Here is a 26,388-nt window from a genome sequence, read left to right as displayed (position 1 = left end):
ACACTTTTATCTCAGAGATAAACGGAAGAGTGCATCCTCACCACATCTCTGTAACAAGTCTATAAAGACTGAGGGGAAAAGGTTCTTCACCCTGTAATACATTTAATGTCCTTAAAAGGCTTCAAATGGCCATACCACAATCAGGTTACTATCAGAATTAAATACTTAGTTCTATATCCTGTATTATAAAAGATTATATATATATATATATATATATTATATATACACATTTCGCTGTTATTATTTGAGTTGTATAACCACTTTCAAAAAGTAGACACACAAAAAAGACATTTTTGTCTTGTTAAACTAGGAAATATAATTTATTGCATAAAAATTATATTTAGTTACAGTAAGAAGTCTAAACATTTATGTACAGTATTACTTTACAGCATTACATGGAAAAAAAACTCCTGACTTCTTGTGTACCTTCTTTGATACAAAATAACATCTGAACAAAAAAAACAAAAAAAAGTTACGTTCAGCCACACTTGAGTATCCATGAACAGCAACTACCATCCAGAGAGAAGCAAAGCCCATTCAGCTTCACATGTGAAAGGCTCAAAGGCGTTTTCATGTTACATTGACTGAGAGACGACTGGAGACATTTCAGAGCCAGTTAAAAGCTTCAGCGTTCACAATCCATCAGGGATTTTCAATGTTCTTTGCTGTCTTCATCATGTAGAGGGTTAAAAAGAAATAATCCTCTGAACAAACTTCCTGTTGTTTATTGTGAGGACGTAAGTGACGGCCCAAAAGCTTCCTAAACAAATGAGGAGAACGGCACAGAGGTCATGGATCCCTGACCCCCAATTACAGTCGTTTTGCTTGCATTTATTACAGCTGAGAGGCCTAAGAGGTCCAGTTTTCCCCAGCTTAGTTACAGCAGTGATCAGAAGAGGGAAAGTAATAAGATTCCCATTCCACGTACTTCATACACGAGACATCAAGACGTCCACAGATTCACTTTTTGTTGTGCACTTGCATAGTACTTATAATGGGAAAAGGGGACAACAGATATGATGAAGCCTGTTCATTCATATACACTGTAGCACTGACAGATAGGTTGGTGCAAACAAGCTCTGTAACATTGTATTTTTCCATCTCTCTCTCTCTCTCTCTCTCTCTCTCTCTCTCGCACACAACACACACATACCTTGGTTATTTAATTCACACCTTTACAGGCATAGACAGATACTGCACATTTCCTTTTTGTTTTGTTTGTTGCCATTTGAACACTTGTGAAGAAAAGGTCAAGAAAAATAAAAGAAATGGACCGGCATCCACTTCAAATGATTATATGACGTCTGATAATAAGTAGTACGTGGCTTTCAGGCTTACTCAAGGGAAACCCATTAAAACCCGAAAGTCAAAACAGACAATAAAGAGCAAGCGGGTCATACTGCAATCAACAGAGCACTTACGCCACCTTTCAAGGCTACTATTTATAATTTAAACAGCACAACTGACTGGCATCAAACCCTCAAAAGGGCTTTCTGCCATCCGCACAATTTCATACTCTTTAACCAGTGCTGCATATTTGCAGTACGCTTTCCCAAGAAGGATCAAAGCATATTTAACCTCAGCATAACATTTCAATTTCATCCCATCTCAATTTCAACGACCAAAAAAGCCAGCTCTTACTTGTGAAGTACATCACAAAAACCTTTAAATGCACGGTTTTACTGCCTATTTTCAGTCAGAGACGAAAGCAACAACGCAGCAGTTTTTAAAAAAGAACATTACGAACAGAAGAGTGAAAAACAATGATCCACAAATAGGGATAATAACTTAAAAAAGTCCGTTCCCTATAGGAAACTAATATGAGTTTATCAGAAAGCTCTCCTGCATTAAAAATGATCAACTGAATATAAAAAAAAAGAGAGATAACGGAGGCTAATGGAAGTATGATCAGAGAAAGAAGAAAGATTGGTTTCCTCCACACAAATCCATTCCTGTATGCTTTTTCAAAAGAAACACACAGAAAATGATGCTTCAAACTAAATTCAGAGTGAAGCAACTCTCTGAAGAATGTGGTTTGTTTCAAGTGAAATCGTTATGAAAGCTGATTTTAGTGCAGGTGTTTTTAGCTCCTAGTTTTTCAATGTTTCTACCTTTACTCTTGTTTATTTGTGTGCGAGCATGTTTCCTGAGGAGCTTGGCGCACTGCTGTTTTACCGGACACAGAATCTCAGTGTCTTTAAGCATCTAGCGGTCGCTAGGAAACAAAGCCAGCTGCTCGATGTGCAATGTTGTTTGATCGTGTACTTTCACACTTGCTATGTGTAACAGAGGATCAGTGTGTATCAGTATGATGCAACTATCATTTAATCATGAGCTGATCGAAACCGTACCAGCAAATGCACCATAGAACTGACTTCCTTTTCAGACAACATCTCTGTTTTGTGATTGCAGCATCATCGCATTTGCTACATGTAGATATGTTTTATTCAAAGATCATCCAGAGTGCCTGACCACAGCTCATACGCATTGCAATCCTTGGAATATTCCGCATGAGCACAAAGGAACTGAGGTAAAAGGCAAGTTGTAACGATGTACTGGAGTGCAGTTTCCATCCGCTTGCATTAATTCTAGGTTTTTAGTGGCAAATATGTCCCTTTTCACACTTTTTGATTTGCCGATCAGCAATCTCCGTCCGTCGTCATGACGACCAAGACCTCACTCTTGCCCATCTCTTCAAGAGCTGTCGCCAAGGAGACCAGGTCTGCGTCACCCTGGTGACAAGCTTCCCACAGGTCTAGCAGCACACCTGTGGGGCTGGGTTTGGTTGCAAAGTAGTTCAGATACCTGAGGGAGAAACGTGGAAAGAGATGAAACCATTCTCATCGTCGACCGTTTGTAAATAAATATGCAGATTTTTTTTTTTTTTTTTTTTGGTGCCGTGAAAGATGCAAGCAAAAATACCTGTCAAAGTCCAGGCTGCGAGCCAGCATTCTCCAGTCACAGCCGCGTGCGCTGGGGGCATCCAGACTGGCACAAATTTTCTGCCGTATGGATACGGGCAGTCGGAAAGCATATGGGCCCACTTGAGATGAAGGCAGACACGAACCTCCTGCTGGCAATGGTGAGTGGGGGGGCAAGGTCTGAAGAGCATATGCACAAATTCAGGAAATGAAATCAGTGCCAGTAACCATATATTATTTTCAAGTTATTAATAAATCATATATAAAAATATATCTACATCCTGTTTTCTGTACCTCTTGGATGTCAGTGTTAAGCTGGAAGATCTGTCCCTCCCCCTCCACCTGTCTGACACAGATCTTGCAGGTGAGCTGGGAAACCACCAGGCTTCCTCTCTCCAGACTGAAGGTGCAATGCAACGGCCGCTGACTCCCGCTCCAAATGTGATAGAATGGGATTTCCTGGGACACACAATACACACAATTAAGAGGCAAATTTTTAGTGAAATGGAACATCGTGAAGTACATCTGAGGATGCTCCAATGGGTAACATTTTAATAATACTATACAATTATATGTATATAATTTTAAAAATATTTAAAATATTATAGTAAATATAATAATTAGTCCTAAAAAAATCCTTTAGTTATATATAAAAGTTAACTGCTTAGTAGTTCCTGTACATTTAAAATCAAATCAAACTGTCTATTTGAACATTAAAGGTAATGTGAAATATCATTAGCAACTCAGTTCAGTTCTGTAATCTGATGTTATTCTGATGAATATTTATAGAATATAATAATAGAATATTTAGAATTTCTAATAATTTTATAATTTACATGTAATATAAATGTATATTATTATAATTACATGTAATCTATACACTCTAAAAATGCTGGGTTGTTGTGTCAAATATGGACAAACCCAACTGTTGGGTTTAAAAATTTAATTAAAAAATTTAAACCAATGGTTGGGATTGTCCATATTTGGCAGCATTTTTTAGATAATAATAATAGCAATATCAAAAATAAGTTCTTAACAAACAATATATAATGCTTAAATGCTAAGCAGTTCCTGTACATTCACTAAAAAATGTATATGAAAATATAGGAATCAAAGCGTTTATTTGTATGTTAATGTCAAAATGAAATACCACCAGCAATGGGACTTTATTTTTTTATCTATCTATATAAAGTGGTCAGACAGGAATCAGGGGCCAGTTGCATAAACTTAGCCAATTAAGACTGTTTTAAGAATTAGTTTGACCAACTAATAATTAGCCATGGGGTAATAAGTCTTGCTTTTCAATTTCAAAGTAGACCAAACTACACTTTATGTAACTGAATTTAAAAAGTTAGGACCAGTCTTGAGGAAAAAATGAAGTGACTCTCTTTAAGACTAGTCTAAGCAGCTTATGCAATGGACCACAGGTGTTCGGAGGAGAGGGTTTGAAAACCAAGAAGGATTTGTGACAAAAATCAAAGTCGTTTCACAGACGGAGCAAGTTAATACAAGTCTACTTATCTAAAAGGTTTATTTAAACAAAACAAAACAAGGAAAAATTATAAATTCTAACCATATAACCAATAACACTAAAAAATCTCTCACCTGATACTTAGCCAGGAGTTTACTCCTCCAATGCGAATGAGGAATGTCATGGATTGATAGCCGCAGGTTGTGGTAACTGTCCTTAAAGAGAAGGGGTTTGGGATCCTCTAGTAAAACCCCACCCAGACTTCGCTCAACTTCTAATACTTCCTGCAAGAAGAAGACGACAAGATTTCTGCTTATTTTCAATAAATAAATTTGGGAAGGCCCATTAAACGAGGCAGGCAGACTGACCTTAAGGGCATGTGGGGTGTCCTGTATACAGTAGACCCTTAGGCTGTAGTCCAATGAGAGGCACGGGGCCCGAGGAGCAAAGAGGGCCAACTGCAGTCTCTTGCAGGCTGGCCGAGGAGGAGCCGACTGTCCCACCAGACCATACGTTCCCAGTTGCTCCATAAGAATATGACAGCTTTGCTCCTCCACTTGTAGGTAGCAGGGAGATGACAGACTCTCCTCTCCCACAGTTAACACCTCCTAGTGGATGGGAGGAAAACAAAGTTGTTACACTATGGCCTGGTGTCACAGACAGGGCTTAGATTAAGCCAGGATTAGGCCTTAGTTCAATTAGGACATTTAAGTAGCTTTTATAAACATAAAAAAACATAACTGGTATGCATCTTGAGATAAAACAATGGCACTGGCATATTTTAACATTATCATATTTTAAAACAGCTCAAACATGCATTTTACCATGGGATTAGGCTTAAGCCTTGTCTGTGAAACCAGGGGTATGTCTAATGATGCGGTGTCTGTCAAGAGTATATATCCTGAATTAACTTGTCATCCGTTAACACTCATTATTCCTCTTCTTCTTTCAAATTCCCACCCTCCTCCTAAACTGATTCTCTGTCATTATCCAATGATCTAGCCTCTCTCATCTTTTAGACATCATGCTCACCTCCCAGGCGCCTTGATGGTTCTGCATTTTGAGGGTGAGGGTCCAGTCTGGGGGCTCTAGCTGTGCGCAGTGGGGCAGACTGAGGACCACAGGTCTGCTCAGCAGCATGCCGGAGGGTCCGCAGCTCACCACTGGACTTAATACCGTCTGACTACCATCTGATGGCAACCTGACACAAAACACGGAGCAAGAGAGGTAAGCAGTCTGAAATCAATGCCACTTCCCAAATTAAAGTGCACAACATCAAAAACACAACAGCACATTCTGTAATCCCTTATTTGGAGTAATATAAGATTGAAAAAATTGTTTGTTTTTGACACTTACTTTTGTACTTTTGTCACTTTTACTTATTATGACAGTGGAAAGGAAAGATGGGGAAGTGGGATATAAAAATGCTGTATGCCAGATTCAAACTTGTGTCGGCCACATGAGAAACAAGACTCACTGTGCCAAAAAAGACAAGCCAAAGCTAAGCCTCTAACAATAATTGTTTAGGTTTTGAGAAAATTTATGATGCATACAAATGGTGAGAGGAAGACAAAGTTTGAAAGCTCTTAAGGCACAGTGATATTTTTATATTTCATATCTGACAATAACAGTATAGAAAGAAAGAACAAAAGAGAAAGCCTCAGCAAAAAAGTCAGAGCTCAGACAACCATTCAGTGTTTTCAAGACATATTTGTTTGTTTGTGTTTTTCTGCTGTGTCATAGTTTTGAAATGTTATGTTTTTCCCTAGCGCTGCCACAGGGGTCAAAACGTTTCTGCAGTCAATATTGCTCTGCAAGGGCTGTCGAGATGTTTTGAACTGTTTGCAACTGCACAAAGTGACAGATAGATTCAAGAGTTACATGTCGGGAAATGACAGTGGGATGGGGGCAGGGCACTGAGAAACTGTTTTAAGTGGCTGACTTACGTTGTTTTTTCCCATTTGTTTATAATGAGATACATCTCGTAGAATTTGCCCTGAGGAATTGTCCCTGGTGGAACCAACAGGCTCACCCCTGGCAGAAGGAAGGGGGAACAGAGGAAGGATAAAAAAAACACAATATACATTTTTAATTAAATAGTTTCAGTATATAATTGCAGTATTTTGCACTGTAATGCGAGCTATAAGGATGTCTGCAGAGATTTCAGAACAGTAAAACCTATTTATAAACAGCAAATTCTATGAAAAATACAGTACAGTCCAAAAGTTTGGAACCACTAAGATTTTTAATGTTTTTAAAAGAAGTTTCGTCTGCTCTCCAAGGCTACATTTATTTAATTAAAAATACAGTAAAAAAACGTAATATTGTGAAATATTATTACAATTTAAAATAACTGTTTTCTATTTAAATATATTTGACAAAGTAATTTATTCCTGTGATGGCAAAGCTGAATTTTCAGCATCGTTACTCCAGTCTTCAGTGTCACATGATCCTTCAGAAATCATTCTAATATGCTGATCTGCTGCTCAAGAAACATTTATGATTATTATCAATGTTGAAAACAGTTGTGTACTTTTTTTTTCAGGATTCCTTGATGAATAGAAAGTTCAAAAGAACAGCATTTATCTGAAATACAAAGCTTCTGTAGCATTATACACTACCGTTCAAAAGTTTGGGGTCAGTAAGAATTTTTATTTTTATTTTTTTGAAAAGAAATTAAAGAAATGAATACTTTTATTCAGCAAGGATGCATTAAATCAATCAAAAGTGGCAGTAAAGACATTTATAATGTTACAAAAGATTAGATTTCAGATAAACACTGTTCTTTTGAACTTTCTATTCATCAAATAATCCTGAAAAAAAAAATTGTACACAAATATTTTGTACAATTGTACACATTAAATGTTTCTTGAGCAGCAGATCAGCCTATTAGAATGATTTCTGAAGGATCATGTGACACTGAAGACTGGAGTAATGATGCTGAAAATTCAGCTTTGCCATCACAGGAATAAATTACTTTGTGAAATATATTCAAATAGAAAACAGTTATTTTAAATTGTAATAACATTTCACAATATTACAGTTTTTACTGTATTTTTAATTAAATAAATGTAGCCTTGGTGAGCAGACAAAACTTCTTTTAAAAACATTAAAAATCTTAGTGGTTCCAAACTTTTGGACTGTACTGTACATACTAATATATATATATATATATATATATATATATATATATATATATACACACACGGGTGTGTGTGTTTTGGTCCAACAAACTAATAAATGTATTTAACACAAGTAGACTTGACTAACAGAAATTCAAAAGACCCTATAAAAGAGTCATATACGGCTCCTTTAAAGCCTATTACCTGTATTAGGGATGGTGAGACGACCACCCAGGGAGCCCAGTGTGGCGCTGGCACTGTGACTGGGCTCCCTGGGCAGCGTATGTCCATGGTAGTCTTTAGGTCCAGAGCCCACGGTCTTCAGGCTCATGATCTCCCCATCATTAGATCCCGGGCCTGTCGGCAGCTCGAGGGAGGACATGGTAGAGGAGTTGTACACCTTTATCTTCAGGCTAGGAAGTGGGTCCAGCAGGGGAGACGTGGTCATAGGGATTTTATGCTGAGAGTCCAGTGTGGCCTGCTGCAGTGCGAAAAGCGGCCCGCGGAAGGTTCCGGCACTGGCTGTGAGGTCAGGAGGGGCTGTCGGATGCAGTAGGTGTGGATTATCTAACAAAGTAGAGAAGCGGAAAGAGAGAAGGAAATGTTTCTGGCTAGCTGCAAAGTTACAAGAGAGGATTTGCCTAAGAAATGAGAGTATTAAAGGGGAGAGGATTTAAAAGAGGAGCCATATAAACAAGTTATAGCAGATTAAATACTTTTGTGAGAGCAGGTGACAGCAGGAGAAGGGATTAAAACTTAACATATCGGAAAAAAGAGTTTATAATAGGTTTGAAGGGGTGAGAGGAGTGAGAATGAACAATTTCAAAAAAAAGTGAGTGAGGAAGAGAAAGTGAGGAAACACTGATGTCTCACCCTGTCGTGGTGGTTTGTAGTTGCCAGGGTGGAAGGCAGCAGTAAGGGCCGATGACGAATCTGTGATTTCACCATGGAAATGGCGGCAGCTCCGGCGATAGACCAGGATGCCCACACACAGCACGAGGATCACGCACAGCAGCAAAGCCCCCACCAGCCCTGCGTACACCACTACACCAGCACCGGGGCCAAGAGCTGAGACAAATACAGGTACAGATTTACTCATACATACAAACCTGTCACTGATGTAAATAAATACATTATGCAACACAAAAATGCGATCAAAGGAAAATAAATAGGGCGGAAAAAGGAGAAGAGCTTAGTACCCAGACTCTTCACTATCTGCATAAAGCCTTATAGCTTGTTCTGGTCAAGAGCTTCCCACTTATGCAGGAAACAACAGCATGTAAAGTGACCAATCTGAGTTTTTGTTTTCTTTTTATATATAATTTACAGAGGTAAATATCCACCATATTTTTAACGTAAGTACGGGTGCGACTATTTTTATCTTCAATGTGTGAGGCTTCCAGTGTCATCTGCTTCATGTTATTTTTAGATGTACAAAACAGCTCGTAATGCAGCTTGATATTGCAAACTGGTATTTCTTATACTATTTTAATGTATAATCATACTTATAAACACTTGTTTGTAGCGCAGATAGTTTTACTGTTTACTGCACTTGGTTATTGTTCTAGTTATTTACAATTATTGTACCTATAGACCTTAATCAGGGTAGTGCCATATATTTCATTTTTGACAGGAATGAAAATGAGGTTGTAAGAGATAGAAGTACAGTTTGTTCAATGGATTGAACTGTTGTTTAACAACATACCGACTGTCCAACTGACAAAACAAAAACTTCATAAGATCTTTTGAGAGCTTTCAGTTGTGAAAATTATGTGATCTAGGACCTTTGTACAGTGCCTGCCATTGTAAAGATTGTAAGTTTATCCCTCACAGCCTCATTTTCAACCACATTAAATTCAATATGGCGTCTAATCTGACTAAGGTCTAAAGCTGCTAATGTATTAGAAATCTCGCACATTCACAGAAAATAGCATTGCAAAATAAGGTGGATATGCAATACTTCAAATACTTCAGCTGTTTTATTTCCAGGAAGTAAACCAGATTACAATTAGATTGTAACTGGTGATGCTTGCAATTTTTGTGGCCAATAAACAGTGTGTGGGTGGTCTGAGGATAAGTGAAAGTGACATGCAAAGGCCAAGTAGGGTAACCCATACTCAGAATTTGTCATCTGCATTTAACCCATCCAAGTTAATGCACATACATGAGTAGTGAACACACACTGCAAACTGTGCACACACACACCCGGAACAGTGGGCAACCATTATTGCTGTGGCACACGGAGAGTGATTGGGGGTTAGGTGCCGTGAACCTGTATGAACAGTTGGGGGTGCTGTCGATCTAACCATTATGGGACTCTCTTCCCTGTCTCCTGATTCCTGTCTCTTTTTTTATTCAGTCATCGCTGAATTAAGCACTATATTTACATAGTATACTATAAAAAGTCTTTAGGAGGAGAGGAGAGATAGAGGTGATCACATAGGTACTGCACCCAAGAGACATAGAGGAGAAAAAACGAGGAAGAGAGCAGATACGTGTGAAGAGTGAGAGTGGGCAAAAGGCCTCACGTGGCGGGACGGAAGTGAACCTGACAGCCATCTTAACTTATTATAGCAAATGGAACCAAGCCGAATTAGGTGCGTTATTTTTTGGTCTCTCAAGTGCTGAATGTCACATTGATCTCAGAATATTAGCATCACTTGAACTGTAAGCTACACTATTGATCGCTCTGGGCCAGTAAGATGCACAGTCATTAACTTCAATGTCTTCAAAAAGCACTCTATATCTGAACCAAGACTGCATATGTATTATACATCATCTTCCAGGAAGGCGTATGCACATTTTCCTCTCTGTGTGTGTGTATGTGTGTTTATAAATTGCATAACTCTGCATAATATACTGAACAACCTCTTACGCCTGAAAATGATATTTAAATGCTAATCATGAAAGATGAACCTATATTGAAGCCAAACCAATTAAATCAAACAATATTTGGTCATTTTGAGACTCTCACTTGGCCAGTTAACAGAAGTGCTACATGTCAGTTCCAAAATATTGTGACAGACTACACAATGTACAATTATAGTGAATTTTGAGTAATATAAAGGTTTAATTTATTTTAAATTTAAATTGACAGGTACAATATGTAATAATTTTGTCCGCTAGAGGTCGCTAGAAGCCTATTCAAAACAAAGGCGTAGCTTGATGATGCCAAGTTTTAGAGCGGACTCTTGGGACATGTGGTCTCCACCTCAACGGATGGTGCAAAAGAATAGGGATTGGAGTCGGGAAGAAATCATGTTCATGGATGCGATTATTAACGTTAATGTAGTATGAAGCAGAGCAGGACCGAGTGTTGTGGGAGCTGAACGAGGCTGCTGGAGCAATTGCGTAACACACGCCTCACGAGCAGCAGAACTTTTATTATGTCACAGTCGCCGGCGCCGCTTCCGCTTTTCCGGTCGAGAGGTAACGGAGCTCTATTTAGTGTGTTGAAAATTGTTATAACGTTACTCTGTGGGTTCGCTCGACGGCTGCTGTGAGACATTGTTGCACAATGCAGTAAGATAGATCGATTTTAGAATATCATATTAAATATTGGATGGCGTGTGTTGATAAATGGCATGCAGTTAATTTTAACGTATCGTATTGTATGATGGAGAAAATTATGTATTACTGTTAATAAAAATAAATTTGCATCTGATTATGTTATGTTAGCTACTTCACAAAATAGTGTTTTTCTCTGAGGCATGGTAAAGCATGGTACTCGCAAAAAATCAAGAAAATTAGATTTAAACAATAAGACTAAATTGAGCTAACTTATATAACAATAATTCGTTTTCTGCATATAAATATATCAAAACATTTGTTCCCTTGTCTATTAAACATGTACATGTAATATATTAAAGCGTCTTTGGTGTTTCTATGGTTTCTACAAAATAAAACCGGAAACCGAGGCATACCGAGGGTAACGCGGGTATGACGCAATTGAAAGGCGACTCCTCACACGTCCCGGAGCCTTGGTTAAAATTGCAATTTTCTCACGATTTACAAATAGTTGGAAACATTTGGGATATTGTAAGTACTCAAGTTAACAAAATACATAACAGTGGCCTAGTGGTTCTTGGATATTTTACTGCAAAAATATTACATATTGCACCTTTAAATTTATAAATTAAAAATTAGTAATGGTAATAAGAAAATAAATAAATAATCAAGAAAATAAATAAATAATCATAAAAACAACCCCCAAGCTGCACAATATGTCTCATGCCTGTAGATAATTTAAAAATTTACTGCTTATTTATTCAATCAATCAATCAATAATAAAATTGTCTGAAAAAATGTCTGTAGATAATTTTTAACAGACTATGAGGTGCTGTCATCTATATTTCATAATCTCAATTCACATGTTTTCACTTTATTTCATGTGGCTCTGTTTTATCATGCAAGACAAGTGTGCTGCATATCAAGAGAGGAACAGGAGAGAAATGACAGAGTGAAAAAGTGCACACACAAACACACACACATCGTACATATATTGCATCTTTTAGATTAATATTTCCAGTCACTTTTTCATGGCTTTCCCAGACACAATCACATAAGTAGCCAGGCACACAGAGGGAGAGGGTGAAAAGTGGATGCAACGAAGTGTCAAATAAAAAAAAAACACTGTTATTAAAAGGAAAACTTACGATGGCTTGAATGTTCAATAGAAACCTTTTTATCTGTTAGAAAAAAAGGCAAAAACAGAAAAAAAAAACAAAGAATGAACACAAGGATGGATGAACAAAGTTATGAGCATAGATCAGAGATGACTGCAAATGAAAGTGGAACAAGTAATCAATAAATGCAAATACAAGATTCAGCAAATGAAACATCAAAGCATACACACTGAAATCATACTGTAGGTTTATGGCAGGCAGAGCAAAAGTAAATATCTTACAGCTCTCAAGGGATGGTAGGCACTAGAGGAATCATTTGTCTGCAGATATATACTGTATATGAGTGTGTGCGTGCATGTCTATGCTGCATTATTAATGCTGGAATCTGGGTTTTAAACCCAGACAGACCGCACTAAAACTTCCAGTCTGCACTGTGTTCTGGCTGAACAGTGTGTGCATATGTGAGTGAGTGTGTGAGCAAGCTATTGATGTTCTCCTGAGAGTATTCAATGCTGTCAGCTGTGCTCTTCCAAAACCAGCCCTGGGATGAGCACCCCGTGTCAAGATGAATCTGGCTCACCGTCACATGGCTGATGTGTTTCTTCACTTGCTAGTATTAAAGTACATTTCGTCCGACTGCACAAAGCTCACCGTTTACCCTCCTGTCCATCTGTGCTCAGAACCCTGTGCTAACTCATTTCCGAGGATGTGAGGACCAGCATTATTTTAGTATCATTTAAATACCATTTCATGCTTTTTTAATATTTTGAATTTTATTTTTCTGTTTTCGGTTTAATTTTAGTTAAAGTTTTACTAATTTTGTTGTTTGTTCTGACATTTTTATTAGTTTTATTTTATTTTATTTTTTTAAAGTTTTAGTAATTTTAGTAAAATCAAGTTAAACTAAATAGAAAGGAAAATGTTGACTTTTTGTTTGGAAAAAGTACATACTTTTGAGTATGTAGCAGAAAAGTATGCAAGCTTTGGGAAATACCACTTCATCATAATTGCATCTTTAACGGACGCCCTGTCGCTTAGTTACCTGTAACCGTTTAAACTGCCCTGTCAATCATCTTGTCACAGTTAAAATCCTCCACATTCAATTAAATTTAATTTCCTACCGTTTCAGAGAGAAATGTAGTGGCACGTTGATCTGCCAGTCATGGGTCTTTTATGCGGAGAACTCTCCTCATGATTCCATAATGATGTATTTAAAAGTTAATGACCAAACGCATCGTTATAAAATTTCACAATGCTGTTGCAGATGGAATATAATGTGGATAACATTTAATAAATATCTTTTCGTCAGGTTAGATACTGACTAAAGGGTTAGTTCACCCAAAAATGAAAATTGTCATTAATTGCTATAAGTAATTAATATAGTAATTACTTACTAGTAAATAATATAGTAATTACTTACTATATTAATTACTTATGTTCCGAAGATGAACAAAGGTCTTTTAGATGTTTTGGAACAATATGAGGGTGTCATGTTGTTCCAAAACATCCAAAAGACCTTTGTTCATCTTCGGAACACAAATTAAGATATTTTTGATCAAATTCAATGGCTCAGTGAGGCCTCCATTGCAGTTTGATGCACGCTCCGAACCACTGATTCGAAACAAAAGATTCGTAAAGCTTTGAAGCCTAATGAAGCAGTGTTTTGAAATCGCCCATCACTAGATATTGTTGAATAAAGTCATTATTTTGGGGGGGTTTTTGCCGCACAAAAAGTATTCTTGTCACTTCATAACATTAAGGTTGAACCACTGTAGTCCTATGAACTGTTTTAAATATGTCTTTAGTATTTTTCTGGGCATCTGAAAGTGTTAATTATCTTGCTGGCAATTCAGGCCTCACTGAGCCATCGGATTTTATCAAAAATATCTTAATTTGTGTTCTGAAGATGAACGAAGGTCTTATGGGTGTGGAACGACATTAGGGTGAGTAATTAATGACAGAATTTTTATTTTTGGCTGAACTAACCCTTTAACCGTCGGTCTCGCACATCTGTCATGTTTGTAGATTTTTAACACTTTTTATTTGTGTTTGCAGTTCTAATCGAATCCTCATCCAAAGTGCAATATTAGCCGTTAGAGTGTGCACGGATCTGCACTTCGGATTCTAACCAGAAAAAGTAGAGGTATCTTTGGAGTACTCATTTCAACATACTACGGTTTGGGACACACTAATTCTAATTTCAAATACTATTTAAGACAGATAGTATGCGAATTGGTATACAGCATAAGTTTACTTTTTTATATTTTATTTTACTTTAAAAATGACATTTTGTCACTGTTGATGCTGGGTCATGTGACTTACTGCGGGCACACAGTCCCTCTGTGCAGTTCTTGCTCTCCATCATGCTGCCGCTGCAGTGGCGTCCTCCGTTACGGGGTGGTGGCGCTTGACATTCACGGCTGCGCCAGTGTGTGCACTCCGTCCCGCACGCGGACCACTTGGCCCACTCTGTCCAGCCTCCATCCACTAAGAAAATACATAATGAGCAATTAAGCACTGGATCATGTGTGAATATATTAGTGGGGGGTTATACAATGTGTCATGTGAAGTTGTTACAGATGTCAGTCTTCACCTGGACAGAGGGTGGTGCAGGTGACTCTTTGGAATGGTGGGCCATCACAGAAGGCTCCTCCATTGAGTGGTGCTGGATTGGTGCAACTGCGTGTCCGTCGCTGCCAGCCCCGCCCACATTGAGCATTGCACTCTGACCACTCTGTCCAGGATGACCAGCCCCCACTCACTAAGGAAGGAAAGCCAGATAGACATATACATATCATGAGACATGCAGTTTGATCTGAGGAGAATGGAGCCTACAGTAACTGGACTACAAAAGAAAAAACAAGCAGCAATGCAAAAGAAACCACTTTGAGCCATACAGCAGGATAAGATGTACAAGAGAGTTGCATAGTATATCATGCATGAGGAATACTGTACAGTCAGCCAGATATTATCATTACATAAACCTTTACAGGGCTAACCAGGACCCCAGTTTGAAGCAGAGAGAGTCTTGAAACATCCTGAAGGGGTTTATTTTGCAATAATGACCAGATGAATGTATTTTATCCCATTTATTACACAGGTGCTTAGCAAATGAATTAATAACTGAACCAGAAATATTGATTTTGTGCTGAAATATTATTTACACTACTGTTCAAAAGCTTGGAGTTGGTAAGATTTAATTTTTTTTTTTGAAAATGAGTTTCTTATGCTGACCAAGGATGCATTTATTTGAACAAAAACACAGTAAAAGTGTAATATTGTGACATATTATTACAATTTAATTTATGTTTTCTATTTGAATATATTTAAAAATAAATAAATAAATGTACTACTGTGGTGACAAAGCTAAAGTTTCAGTAGCCATTACACCAGTCTCCAGTGTCACATGAACTTTCAGAAATCATTTCAATATGCTATTTATTATGCTGAAAACAGTTGTGCTTCTTAAAGGTGTCATCAAACGTTTTTTTACAAGATGTAATATAAGTCTAAGGTGTCCCCTGAATGTGTCTGTGAAGTTGCAGCTTAAAATACCCCATAGATTTTTTTTAATTAATTTTTTTAACTGCCTATTTTGAGGCATAACTAGAAATGCGCCGATTCAGGATGCGGCCCCTTTAATTGCTCGCGCTCTCCGCCCCCTTCCGAGCTCTCAACTCTATCACTGCATAAACAAAGTTCACACAGCTAATATAACCCTCAAAATGGATCTTTACAAAGTGTTCGTCATGCAGCATGTCTTATCACGTCAGTACAGTGTTTATTTTGATGTTTACATTTGATTCTGAATGAATTTGAGGCTATGCTCCGTGGCTAACGGCTAATGCTTCACTGTTGGAGAGATTTATAAAGAATGAAGTTGTGTTTATGAATTATACAGGCTGCAAGTGTTTAAAAATGAAAATAGCGACGGCTCTTGTCTCCGTGAATACAGTAAGAAACGATGGTAACTTTAACCACATTTAACAGTACATTAGCAACATGCTAACAAAACATTTAGAAAGACAATTCACAAATATCACTAAAAATATCATATCATGGATCATGTCAGTTATTATTGCTCCATCTGCCATTTTTCGTTATTGTTCTTGCTTGCTTACCTAGTCTGATGATTCAGCTGTGCACAGATCTAGACGTTAATACTGCCTGCCCATAATGATATTAATATTAATGACCCCGACTGTTATGTAACAGTCGGTGTTATGTTGAGATTCGCCTGTTCTTCGGAGGTCTTTTAAACAAATGAGATTTATATAAGAAGGAGGAAACAATGGAGTTTGAGACTCACTGTATGTCATTTCCATGTACTGAACTCTTGTTATTCAACTATGCCGAGGTAAATTCAATTTTCAATTCGATGGCACCTTTAATATTTTTGAGGAAAGCGTGAAACATTTTTTTTCAGGATTCTTTGATAAATAGAAAGTTCACATGCACAGCATTTATTTAAAATAGACATTTTTGTATGTTCTTATGGTCACTTTGTTTTGATCAATTAATGCATCCTTGCAGAATAAAAATATTAATTTCTTTAATCTTACAGATCCCAAACTTTTGAATGGTAGTGTATATATTTCAACTATTTGATTATATAAGAAGTAAAATAACACAATAGAGAGTAATACGAAAGACATCAAACTAGCACAGTTTAGGTCAAATATACAGTTAACGATCATTATAGACTGTAGAATGCTGGAACTGACCAATAAGGATTAAGTATTTCATGTAATATTCATAAACAACAGGGGCGATTCTAGTTTTCTTTTGTGTTGTGAATATTCTGATTGGTCAAGTGGTTACCATAGACGATGAGTGTGGCAGTGCTGCTGCGTCGCTTAGCGACCACATTGCGAGCAACGCAGGTGTAGTTAGCCGTGTCAGAGAGTCGAGCCTGCTTGATGATTAGGTCATGGTCGATGGTAATAAGAAAGTTAGAATCCAGCGCCGGGTCAATGAGCTCTTCGTTCTTTAGCCAGTCCACCTGTGGCATTATTAAAAAAAAAAAAAAAAAATCAATCCATTCAGTTTGTAGAAGAATGATGAGTATCGGGACCAAAAACTGTACTTAAAATCATTTGAATTGAAAATTAAAAAGCACCATGCTCTGAATACAAAAGAGGTGCAATTTAATGAAAATGAACAGTGTAAAATATCCTGAATGTCCCAAAACAGTGTAAAATATCCTGAAATATCCTGAATGTTTTATCAAAGCCTGCAATATTAAAGCAACCCCGCCCACAGGTTTAACTGTAAATGTCAAGCAATCAAACATTGTTTTTTATAAGGCATTAAACAAACTGATGAAAAACCCAGATGAAGGTTGAGACAATAACAGAAAGGATAGGAAGGTGAGATGGCACCTCAGCAGGCGGGATGCCCTCTGGTGGACGACACTGCAACAAGACTTCCTGCTCCAGACGCACCTCCCTGCCAAGTGGCTCCTGCTCAAAGTTCTTCCTTAGGTCTGATAAGCAAAGAAATTATTTTTTAAAAACAAAAACACACAATAAATAAAAGTCTTTCCGTTTTTTTTTTGTTTTTGTTTTTATTATAAGCAAAGAAGTATTCATATGTGTTATGGATTAAATAGCATAAGCAAAAATAGTGAGTGTTTATAGTCAAAATACTTGGTTTCTCTTCAGGTGCTGTCTTCTGAAGGCAGAGTGCCTGCCTCAAAAGGCATGTCACACCGACAGATCACATAAGCTGCTGAACACAAACTCACAGGCGATGCGGACGTAAGCCCGCCGGCTCTTTGTGGTGCCTGCCGAGCTCCAGGCAACACACTGGCACCAATAATCCTCCAGCCCAAACAACTCCTCTACCTGCGTCCGGGAGACAGAGATATCTACTTCTCTTACTACCAGACCTAAGACAGGAAAAATGAAAAGAGGGGAAATGTGAATATATATCTATCACATTTCAAACCTACGTGTCACTGAGTGATACATCCTGAGTGTAGTGAAATTGCAAGCTCCCAGACTGTGCTTTTTATTTAAAAAATAAAACATTTGCATTTACACTGACGCATTTGGCGTACATAATAAAAGGTATATAATTATACAAATTTATAAATATAGTAAAAATAAATTAATTAATAATTTATATAAAATATATTTATTATTTTGTTTTAAAAATGTAAAAAAAAAATCATGAAAATAAAAAATATTTACAATAATGTAAAGCTAATGTAAATATAGTTATTGGGAAGATCATAGGCACTCAAGGAAAATAAGCTTGATTAGAACAGAAAGGGTGATAATATTATGATTCAGGTTTCCCTCAGAAAATTGGACAAATAGACAAAAGGTACAAGACTGTGTACTTTAATGAGGAAAGAACTACAATCCCATGAAGCATAGCGAATGACACATTTGAATTAAAAACAACAGCTAAATATAAAACTATTGATTTAAAGATGTTGCTTGTGTATAGAAACAACATATATGTTTATTAAAATATATATAGTAGTCACCATTTGAAGTGGATCAAAACCTTTCATCAAAGTTGTCCTAAAACCTTCTTCTTAGGACAACTTTGATGAACTTTTTTGATACACTTCAAATGTTGACTACTATATATATTTTAAAAATATACTATACATATTTACTTAAAAATATTTAAGTAGTTTGAGAATGTAAGAAGATGAACTCAGTTGTGTCATTCAAACAGGGAGTGGGTGGGTGAATTGGTGGAGATGTTTTTGCAGAATCATGGGTAATGTAGTTTTTCATCAGGAATTCTGCTCTTAAACAATTAACTAAAAAATAAGTTGATACAATGCAGGCTGATGACTTCAACAGAAGTATTATACCATTGATAAACAAACATGTTCACAGTAGGTCTGTCTTTCAAGGTTTATACGTTATCATTCAAAATCATTTCCTCTATGGAGAAAATGAACAGAATTTTTATTTCCGGAACTCGACTGTTGCACTCTATTCTGTACAGCCAACTTTCTGGAATCAGTCTGGGAAGGGGCTATCCCTATGCTACAGCACACAGAAACTTCAGCAGTCCAAGACCTGAACCCTACTTAACACTTTTGGGATGAACTGAAATGTATAACGCCATATTAATGTCCATAGTCGTACAAATGTGGGTCTTGTGTTCAGGTGTCCACATATTTTTGGTTAGCAGACTTTACCTGTAATAGGGTCCAGACTCTCCTTGGTCACATGGTCATTCTGGTTCACCCATTCTCCATTGCATTTGAAGTATATTTGAGTGGCAGGAGCAGCCTTGCAGGAAAGTTTGACAGGTCTGTTTTTCACTATGAAGGCGTCCTCTGGCTCACTCTGGAATTCCGGCAATGGTTCAGCCGGAGCAGACGGAAACGAATCCGGGAGAACTTCGCTGTAATCGCTGCCATCTACAAAACCAAAGAGAGAGTGGTAAGAACATGTGTACGGTTTACGCGAGTGTGTATTCACAAGCGTGTATCTGTCACAGCAAATGAGTTTGGCCTCAGGGGTAATGGCGAGACATTCGGTGTGTGTTGAGAAAGTCTTGGTCTCTGGCATTTCAAATGTACTCTAGTAATACAGAATTTGCTCTTCTCCATCCCAGTGAATTTAAACGGAGCCAAGATGAAGGAAGGGGAGCTTGACCTTCCATTGAAACACCCAGTGATCACGCATTATCCCTTGACATTTTCCCAGTGACAGATCCCTCCCAGCACCACAGCACAGAGCTCATCCAGGGGCCAGCATGTTTCACGGCTCCGCGCCCAGGCCCTGTCACCTCCAACACGACAATGCTGTTAACCTTTCAAGCATTAAACGCTACACAGGCTATTGACTACCAAGTGAAAATGAGGTCTGAAGACACCGGCCCCGCAGGGCATAATGGTAAAGTTGTTTTGCACTTTCTGTGATTTGTAGTACACACTTTTCCAAGCTGACAAATTTTTAGGTTTGTCAACTGTGAAATGGTATTTTTCTGACTAACCTTAATTATAGTGGGGTGATAATGTGCTATAACTTAAAAGCATATGTTCAGATGTCCTTGGTTCTCCTCTTCCCCCAATTAAATACAAGGTTATTGCGCATCATTTGTTTTAATTTTCTATTCTTCCCTAGTCTGCACTGTCAAGCCTAAAAATGTATCCCAGAGTTGCTCTGTCATTGACAGGCATAATCACAAATGACAACAAAGAAAATTACAAACAAAATAAGACTCTGAGCGAGATGACAACTCCCTTTGGCCATAACAGGAGGGAGTTCGGCCATTAAACTGCAAATGCTATCATGGTTGAACAAACTGCTTTAATTATCACGCACATACAACTGTCATCATTTGGCATTGTAATGATGTGACTAAAACATTATGTTGGCATAACTTAGCTGGCTATAGTGCATGAATATTATTTAGTTCTCATTCATATCCTGATGCTGGTTGTTGAAGCAATTATGGCGAATGTAAAGAGAAAGATTGAAGCACAGAATTGGAGAGAGCGTCAGAGACTGGGTGGGGAGAGGACATCATAAGTGCTCTGAAGGCTGACATGTGGGTCAACCGTCTTCGTGCACCTCTGTGTTTGATGGAGCAAGCGTGTGTGAGAGGTACAGGGGTCTGGACTTGTCCGCAGACTGCAGAGGTGAAAGAGGTGAGGGAAGAGCAAACTGAAAATTGGATTTGGGAGGGTGTTTTCACATACAAAGAGGAAGGAACACCATACAGGTCAGTTTGAAATAGAAAGGGCAGAATAGAGGGAGAATAAGAGATAGAGAGCAAACAAACTGGGCTTGACCAGTTTTGTTGAATAATTGTGAACATAAATACTGTTATACAAGAAAAATTTCAGACTTCATATAAAGTATTATCATATCATACAGTTTGACCAAAGACCAGAATACACTAATGCATTATCACAAACATTTACATCTTCAGTGCTGGTATTTCAGTTAATATAGCCTAATAAAAATAGGGGCTTTCACAACTAGCCACCAGAGAACTGCATTTTCCTATAGGGCCATTATCCTGGTTGCATTTGCACCGCCAGTAGGAACTCTGAAGTGACGTAAGCTGGCCGACAGTCATGTGAAGCGTGGCATTCAACAACGTCATGATCGGAGCTGTGATTTTGTTGTATTTCGTGGATTCCGTGATAATGTAAATGGAATGTAAACATAAGTTATGCAATTGAAAGACCAAAAAGGAGGGCTAAGAGACAAAATCTGCTATGACAACTTCATATCATCGAGGCTGAGAAACACAACGCTGCAGACAAATGCGACAGGTAAATGCGACAGGTAAATGCCATCCACTGCTGTGTTCCATGTTCATAGAGTAAGTATAACAGCTTTACATGGCTTTTTAAAAATGGCAGGTACCGGTGTTTCGTATATGGCATGTGTTCGACCAATCAATGTACACTTACTGTATGTCACTGGTAGTTCCTATTGCGCTGGGTTAGACCCACTTACTCTGAAGTAGGAGTTAATTTAGTCCCCCCCCAAAAGGCGTTCCTATAACTAAAATTTTTCCCTGTTCCTGGTACGAACATGCGAAAAAGCGTGTACTTCCGCCAATAGTTATAGGAACTATGAAACGTTTCTCAGGTGCGAAAGCCCTAATATCTCAATATTATTTAAGACACAGCATCTTGAAATTTTAATTCACAATACATGCTGAAATGGGTGAAGCCCTGTGTAGTGTTATTGTGTGCTCTACACACAACAAAATCTAATTTATCAACACACATCAGATAGGTCAGTGGCTGGAAGGCCACTCGAAGGTCCTAGCAGAAAGTGTCAGTCCAACTTTGTGTCATTACGTGACAGCTACAGTACGTCCTCTCTCCAAGCTCACAGCAAGAAAACATTAAGAGACATGTATCTATGTATCTATAAATAAATTAAATTAAATTAAAAAAAATAAATCGGGGTCACAAACCAAATTTGATTTTGTTGCATGTTGTGGGCCTGATATTGTATGTAAACAAGTTATGCGATTGAAAGAGCAAAAAGGAGGACTAAGAGACAAAATCTTCTACGACAACTTGATATCATCGAGGCTGAGAAACAATGCTGCAGACAAATGCGACAGGTAAATGCCACCCACCACTGTGTTCCATGTTCGTAGAGTAAGTATAAACTGTATTTACACAGCTTTTTAAAAATGGCAGGTACTGGTGTTTCATATGGCATAATAAAATAAAATTATATAAAATAAAAGTGTTCTATCTATCTATTGATCAGGATCACAAAAACACAAAACATTTTTTTTCCAATCTCATCCTTAAAACATGCTGTTAATATAATTATCACTATTATATACTCTCCATGTCATAAAAAACGACAAAAAAATAACTCAGAGATTCAATCGTTACAGCACTTTAACAAATATTGCACTCTTTTTCAAGAGACGAATGTGTATTGTGCCACTGACTAACAGTGCATCTCTATTTTTTCTCTCTCTCTCTCTCTCTCTCTCTCTCTCTCGTCCCTTTTCTCCTTTCCTCCCTTTGTGTCATTCTCTCCTCCGACAGCTGTCAGCTTGTCTTTTTCAGACTTTGACTTCTCTGTCGATAAGCAATTGTGTTTCTCTTTTTCCACACTAGCTCCATATGGCATCGATTGCTACAGAAAATCACCAGTCAAAAACATAGCCTGTCATTCCCTGTCACACACAGAGAAAGAGAAAAAAATCAAGACATTTTGTCGAAACAACGAGAGAAGCTGAGTGAGAATGTGTAAGAGTTTTTCACGTGCATGTGCGTGTGTGTGTGAGTGTGTGAATGCAGGATCTTTTGGGTGACAAAGCCTGTGAGAAAGTCAGTGTGAAAGAGAAAGAATCAGTGAGACAGAGATACAGACTGAACATATGGAAAGATGTCCGTTTTTAGATGCACACACCAACTGAAAATCTATCTATCTATCCGTCCGTCCGTCCATGCCTGCCTGTCTGTCTGTCTGAATAAAGAAATAGCAAATGAAGGGTGCATAAAAATAAAAATAAAAAGACCAAAATAAATAGATTTAAGAACTAAAATCAATAAAATAGATAATGATAAAACAATAAAATAAGATAATAGTTTTTTTGGAGAGCAGTTTGACAAACAAAAACACTGGCCCTCCATTGGGTTGAACACTAACTTTACAAAGATTGCTTTCACACATAGTTTGAAGAGCAGACAAGAATACCCATCAGGCCTTTTGGCAGCCCACAATTTAGCTGGAATGGTCCTGGCACTACTAAAAAGAGGGAAGCTCTTAAGAGGCCCCCGACTGCAGGTCTTTTATCACGGTAATGATAGACAAGACACAGCCGGGACCAAAGCCTCCCAGATCTCGGTCTCTGGGAAGGGTGTAAACATCCACACATATGTGCAAACAACCACACATACTCATGAACACAAAAACAAGACAACATCCAAAAGCAGAGGCAACTGCACTTTTGAGATGTGTGCGATGCAATTCTAGAGTTAAGAGTGCGATGGAAGAGAAACAAAAATGCTCAAAAGGACAACACACACACACACAAAGAAATACACACATGGTTAACAATGATGCTGAATAACATCGGAAATGTTCCTGGACCTGTCTTGTCTCTCTCACAAACAAAAGAACAATGGAAAGTCACAAATTACACACAAAAGAATGGTGACGCTCACTCAAAAAGCCATGGAGGGTATCAGACAGTGTAATTTTGCTAGCTCCAGAATGTCTGCAGTCATGGGAGCCACACTTTATCATTAGCTTACAAGGGCTGTCATTACAGTCCACATAACATATATATAAATACAATATATAAACTGACTACAGCTTTAACCTCAACTTTGCAGCTCTCTAAATGATGCTTTTGAAATCTAGAGGATCTGGATTTCATCAATGCTGAGAATCAACATTTCTCAACAGTCAGACCACAAGCGGTGAAAATGGGTGGTAAAATCCTGCCCACAGAGACTGTAAGTACTAGCATGTCTCAAATCCTCAACCCTAAAGTGGTCTTGACTACTCACCTATTAGCATTTTTTATTAACAGAAATACAGAATATACTGCTCTGCCAGATCATTTAATGGTTCAACCAAAAATCATTTACTGGGTGCTCATGTTGTCCCAAACCTGCTCCGTGGAACACAAAATAACATATCTGATGAATGTTGGTAACAGTTTTGGTGATCATTGACTACCATTGTATTGACCAAAAATAATAATAAAAAAAATCTTTCTCCTGTATTTCTTTCCGTAAAAGAAGACATTTCAGGAAAACGGATAACAATTTCACAGTTTCAACCATGATATTCTGTTCAAACACACATTATACCACTCAACACAAAACAAGTAGAGCTGGAAAAACACACTCTACGAATTCAAAAATAATTATCACTTTACAGCAATTTGCATAGAAAACATCTGGTGTTACTGACTCATCTAAGATTTAACCTTGATATAACCTGAGCTACTCCAACCTGTTATGATTTATCTTTATTCGAAACAATATCCTTCCTGTTCTTGTAACTGTATCTGATTGGATAAGGCTAAAAACTGCTGATTTTCAAACAGCAGTTATCACACATCAGTTTAATTATAAATTAATGCATCATGTTGCCATGTTGCTTGGCAACCATAATCAGCCTATGGGTAATTTAATGGACAATATTACTTGGCAGAAGTATTGTGTTTGTGATTATTGTTATTAATAATTAAATTATGTACTGAACATTGGTGTATTTTCTATCGCTGTTAATGAAAGGAATACACTAATGTTCAAAAATTTAGGGTTGTAAGATTTTTTGTTTTGTTTTTAAAAGAAACCTCTTATGCTCGCCAAGGCCACCATTTATTTGATCAAAATGACAGTAAAATCAAATCAGTAATGTTGTGAAATATTACTACAATTTAAAATAACGATTTTTACATTTTAATATATTTTAAAATGTAATGTGGTAATGTGATGGAAGCTGAATTTCCAGCATCATTACTTCAGTCTTCAGTGTCACATGATCCATAAGAAATCATTCTTATACACCGACTTGCTGCTCAAGAAACATATTTATTATTATTATCAATGTTGAAAACAGTTGTGTTGTACAGTTTTGTAAATTTTAAGGATTTAAACAATAGAAAGTTCAAAAGAACAGCATTTATTTGAAATAGACTATTGAAATAACAAATGCATAAATGTCTTTACAGTCACGTCTGATTAATTTAATGCATCCTTGCTCAATTGAAGAAAAAAAAAAGAAAAAAAAAAACTGACCACAAACTTTAGAACGGTATTGTTTGCTGCTCAAAGTTGTGCATGATTAACCAAACATGATTTACAGGGATTTATTGAGGTAAAATCACTGTAAGGCATATTAAGGCAGCTTACTGCTGTATTCATATTTTTGTATCATACTTTGTTCCCTCTGCAGGCTGAGAGAAGTTCTCTCTCTGTCTCTAGTGAACATAACATGATCATTTGAGTTATTTCTCAGTAATAGCCCAGCTATATCCTGCTGCTGATGAGGGTGCTGCGTCTGAGGAAGTGACACACAGCTGAGCTGACGGGAATATTCTCTCAGCATCTCTGCTAACTACAACAGTCATAGCGGAAATTATCTTATAATGGCTGCATCATTACTGACACACAATAACCTCTTTCAAACACACAGGGTATAAAATTAATACTTTCAAAGCATCAAATGAGAGTAAATATTGGCTTTAGAGTAAGTAAATACACATACATTGATATTTAAAGGTGCCATCGAACATTTTTTTATGTCTATAACATGGGCTGGCATATGCAAATATTGGGGGCGTACACCCCGACTGTTATGTAACATAACAGGTGTTGTGTTGAGATTCGCCTGTTCTTCAGAGGTCTTTTAAACAAATGAGTTTTATATAAGAAGGAGGAAACAATGGTGTTTGAAACTCAGTGTATGTCTTTTCCATGTACTGAACTCTTGTTATTCAACTATGCCAAGGTAAATTCAATTTTTAATTCTAGGGCACCTTTAAAACAAAGAAAAAAATCTGCCGTGATGTGCATATTCGAACGACTTTTAAGACAATGGAAAATTTAAAAGTTTTATAAATGAAATTTTTAAATTTTATTTTAAACTACTGTTTTATTAAGCAAGGATGCATTCAATTGATCAAAAGTGATAGTAAAGACTTTAACATTTTTACAAAAGGTTTCTATTTCGAATAAATGTTGTTCTTTTGAACCTTCTATTGTTTAAATAATCTTGTAAATGTATACAACTGTACAAACAAATGTACACAACTGATTT

At 37.3% G+C, this 26,388-nt stretch overlaps 1 protein-coding gene across 2 annotated transcripts in view; it reads right to left on the bottom strand.

Moving 5' to 3' along the window:
* Nucleotides 1–416: 416 nt before the first annotated feature.
* Nucleotides 417–26,388, bottom strand: part of unc5b (unc-5 netrin receptor B) — a 60,782-nt gene continuing 34,810 nt past the window's right edge. For both annotated transcript variants that reach the window (XM_067385291.1, XM_067385290.1), the window contains exons 2-17: nucleotides 19,308–19,532; nucleotides 17,886–18,029; nucleotides 17,521–17,624; nucleotides 16,961–17,141; nucleotides 14,733–14,900; nucleotides 14,462–14,626; nucleotides 12,170–12,202; nucleotides 8,388–8,582; nucleotides 7,719–8,081; nucleotides 6,339–6,426; nucleotides 5,425–5,593; nucleotides 4,761–5,000; nucleotides 4,527–4,676; nucleotides 3,216–3,380; nucleotides 2,923–3,101; nucleotides 417–2,805 (exon numbers count right to left, since the gene is read on the bottom strand). In XM_067385291.1, coding sequence (XP_067241392.1) covers nucleotides 2,640–2,805; nucleotides 2,923–3,101; nucleotides 3,216–3,380; nucleotides 4,527–4,676; nucleotides 4,761–5,000; nucleotides 5,425–5,593; nucleotides 6,339–6,426; nucleotides 7,719–8,081; nucleotides 8,388–8,582; nucleotides 12,170–12,202; nucleotides 14,462–14,626; nucleotides 14,733–14,900; nucleotides 16,961–17,141; nucleotides 17,521–17,624; nucleotides 17,886–18,029; nucleotides 19,308–19,532 — 2,735 coding nt within the window. In that variant the 3' untranslated portion in view covers nucleotides 417–2,639. The remainder of the gene's footprint in view (nucleotides 2,806–2,922; nucleotides 3,102–3,215; nucleotides 3,381–4,526; nucleotides 4,677–4,760; nucleotides 5,001–5,424; nucleotides 5,594–6,338; nucleotides 6,427–7,718; nucleotides 8,082–8,387; nucleotides 8,583–12,169; nucleotides 12,203–14,461; nucleotides 14,627–14,732; nucleotides 14,901–16,960; nucleotides 17,142–17,520; nucleotides 17,625–17,885; nucleotides 18,030–19,307; nucleotides 19,533–26,388) is intronic.

Source organism: Chanodichthys erythropterus, chromosome 5 (genome assembly GCF_024489055.1).
Source record: "Chanodichthys erythropterus isolate Z2021 chromosome 5, ASM2448905v1, whole genome shotgun sequence".
Taxonomy (NCBI): domain Eukaryota; kingdom Metazoa; phylum Chordata; class Actinopteri; order Cypriniformes; family Xenocyprididae; genus Chanodichthys; species Chanodichthys erythropterus.
This window is presented reverse-complemented; position numbering and strand designations above follow the sequence as displayed.